This window comes from Helobdella robusta (genome assembly GCF_000326865.2).
Source record: "Helobdella robusta unplaced genomic scaffold HELROscaffold_30, whole genome shotgun sequence".
NCBI classification, from domain to species: domain Eukaryota; kingdom Metazoa; phylum Annelida; class Clitellata; order Rhynchobdellida; family Glossiphoniidae; genus Helobdella; species Helobdella robusta.
This window is the reverse complement of record NW_008704502.1, coordinates 19,605-23,071: the sequence shown is the minus strand read 5'-3', so window position 1 is coordinate 23,071 and position 3,467 is coordinate 19,605. Positions and strand designations below refer to the sequence as shown.

The 3,467-nt window shown below is 33.7% G+C and overlaps 1 protein-coding gene across 1 annotated transcript; it reads left to right on the top strand.

Annotated features, from left to right (window-relative positions):
• Nucleotides 1-1,663: 1,663 nt before the first annotated feature.
• HELRODRAFT_128720 (hypothetical protein) lies at nt 1,664-2,172 on the top strand (the record flags this gene model as incomplete). Its single annotated transcript, XM_009021890.1, has 2 exons — nt 1,664-1,798; nt 2,152-2,172. Coding segments are annotated over 2 exons (156 nt in total), but the record flags the coding sequence as incomplete, so codon positions are not given.
• Nucleotides 2,173-3,467: the final 1,295 nt, after the last annotated feature.

The following is a 3,467-nucleotide window of genomic DNA, read 5'->3' as shown; positions in this document are numbered from 1 at the left end:
ACAACAGCCCGGTTGCTATTTTTAGAAATTCTGGAAAAACCTCTTATGCTCAGGTACAGATAAAATGTTGTATATTTATATTTCTGTCTGACATGCCATTATGCAAGTGTAGACAGACATAACTGTGAACAATTTTTTTTTCTCTCTCTTTCTCTCTCTCTCTCTCTCTCTCTCTCTCTTTCTCTCTCTCTCTCTCTCTTTCTCTCTCTCTCTCTCTCTCTCTCTCTCTCTCTCTCTCTCTCTCTCTCTCTCTCTCTCTGCAACGAATTAGTTTTTGACCATGAATGAAATTGTTGCTATTTATTTGTTTATTCATGAGAAGAGCATTTTTAAAACTTCCCTACATCCAGTCAACTAATTAGCATAATGTCTCTGTTCAGCCTCATGTTTAGCATGTTCTCTGCATATTTTATCGATCAACTGCTAGTACAGATTTATTTTGAGTGAATGAAATAGCAAGGTGTGTGTTGTTTTTTTGAGGAAGCTCCTCATGATTAGAATTATCAGTTCTTCCTGGTCTGTCAGAAAACTTGTGTTCTGTGGACCAGATGGGTCGTGGATTGAACCCGATGGCAGACTAAGCATGCATACCATAGCATCCTGATGAATCATTTCAGGAATGCTTCAGTCAAAATTTTTTTTTCTGCTAGTGACTTGTTGCTGACTTTTGAATTTTCACTCAGTGTCGATGATGGCGAAAATTTTTGTGATAATGAATGGTGATGATGTTAACGATGATCGTTATGATTTCAGAACAATGCAACTACCTTCACGCAATCGATATCCACCAACAACAACAACTCAGTGAGAAATGATAACAACAACAACAGCAGTAACAACAACAACAACATCCACCTACAGCAACTACGACAACAGCAACGCAACAGCAACAACATATCTGACTTATACTCTCAACTCGTCGACATCACCTCAAGCCAGGGCTTTCACGGTGAAGACTTCTCGCTTGCTTGCAACAACAACAACAACAATGATTTCATGAACATGACACCACAACAATTTTCACAACAACAACAAATCAACAGGTTCTTTTTTATTTGTGTTGTTGTTGTTGTTCTTCTTCTTCTTCTTTTTCTTCTTCTTCTTTTTCTTCTTCTTTATGGATGTTGCACTTAATTTTTTGCATCCGTGTACACATTACATGATGTGTTGCTTATTGTGATGTGATTGCTTGAGTAAGATTACTACCTCATGACATGTAAGTAGCTCCTATATCCACTCTATCATATCTTTCCATTTAAATAGGGCTTCCTAGAGATATAGAAATTGCCTTCCATAAATATGTTGTCATTGTAGTAAACTTTAGCCTGGTGACTCATTGAATGTAATTCACTTGAGGGCCATATTGTTTTTTTTTTGAACTTGCAAATTTATTTTTATTATTATAAAATTAATGTAAATAAATAGTAGTAAAATAAGATAACTAAATTAATTAATTAATTAATTAATGTTTTTATATTATATTTATATATTATATTCCTATGAGCAAAACGCTAACAGTATAAGTAGATGAGATGATGATGTTCAACCATACAAGCCTATGTGATGGGGGTTTCTGGTCTGAGTTTTGTAATAAATAAAAAAAAATATAACAATAAATATGAATAAAAAAATATAGATAAATTATTTTGCCAGATTGCTACAGAGGAGGCAGAGGTCAACGTTCTCGAAATCTCAGGTCAAATGTTTGGAGGACGTCTTCAAGACTGTCCATTACGTCGATGCTGGTCTGCGTATGAAACTGTCCAGGCAACTCAACCTATCAGAGGGAACCATTAATGTTGGTCCTTCTTATATATATATATATGTGTGTGTGTGTGTGTGTGTGTGTGTGTGTGTGTGTGTGTGTGTGTGTGTGTGTGTGTGTGTGTGTGTGTGTGTGTGTGTGTGTGTTTGATAGTACTGGTTCGATTTGATATAATGTTGTTTATGATGGTTTGGTTATAAGATATGTTATGGTGTGATATGATATGATACAACATGATATGATATGACACGTATTTATGTATGTATGGCTCATATATGATATGATATATGATACGATGTGATATACTCATACTCCGTGCATGGATATTTGTTCATTGTAAATTAAGCAACGAGAGTCACTCACTCAATCCATTCATCCATGTACAGATCTGGTTTCAGAACAGAAGGCAAAAGTTGAAAAAACAACAACAACTACACCAGCAGATCCAAATGTCGATGGGCTCAGGCGGCCCTTCCAATCACCTGGCCGGGGGGTCCAACATGGATGACAGCATTTTTTTAGGCGAGGAGTTGCATTCGTCGAATGACAACAACATGGGCAGATCGAACATGATATTGAGTCCAAGCAGGCCATCCAACTCGTCGTTTAGCGGTTCGAACGCTGGCAGCAGTCCAACTTACCTGCAGTCACCCATCCACCACAGTAGTAGCAACAACAACAACAACAACAATATGATGCAACCTTCTTCTCATAGTCTCTACAATGCCATTGATTCTGGTTTCAATTTTGACGGATCGGATTCTGGCAAAACTTGATTCTACTTATGTAATGCTCTAATTATGCTATGTTACATGCATACGTGCACCATTCAATGTACAGAAGAGTTATATATATATATAAATATATATATATATATATATAAATATATATATATATATATATATATTAATATATATACATATATATATATATATATAAATATATATATATATATATATATATATATAGAGAGAGAGAGAGAGAGAGAGAGAGGGAGAGAATGGGAAAAAGAGAGAGAGAGAGAGAGAGGGATTGTTTATAGCTAGCGTAACCGACAATTTTGAGGACGGTACAACGCATTTTACAGATTAATGTATTTTATTTTTTCTTATTTTCAATTACAATTTTCAATTTATTAAATAGAGCGTGAATGTTAATTAATTCAATGTAATTAATTTCTTCGATAATTCTCACGGCCACATAATTGCTTAATTAATTAATTAATTTTTTTTTTCATAATATTTATTTATTTGAAACAGATAACTGCTGATTGACTTTTATTTTCACTTCAACCGGATTACTTAAAGATGATATTCATCTCCTCGTTGTTGAACGTTTGAACAATTTTTCTTCTTCTCGTCTCCGCATATACAGTTTTACTTATTTTCATTCATCTTTTTTTAATTTATGTTTTTAAGTGTTTGTTTTTTTTTTTGGAAAATTTACATGACACGATGACTTGGATGTTGACGCTTTGTTTTTTTTTTTTGTCATATATAGGAAGATAACATTTCGTCACAAACACACACACACACACACACACACACACACACACACACACACACACACACACACGTACACATACACGTGGACGCATGTATATTTTCATTAATTTTCTGAGTATATATATATATATATATATATATATATATATATATATATATATATATATATATATATATATATATATATATATAACAAA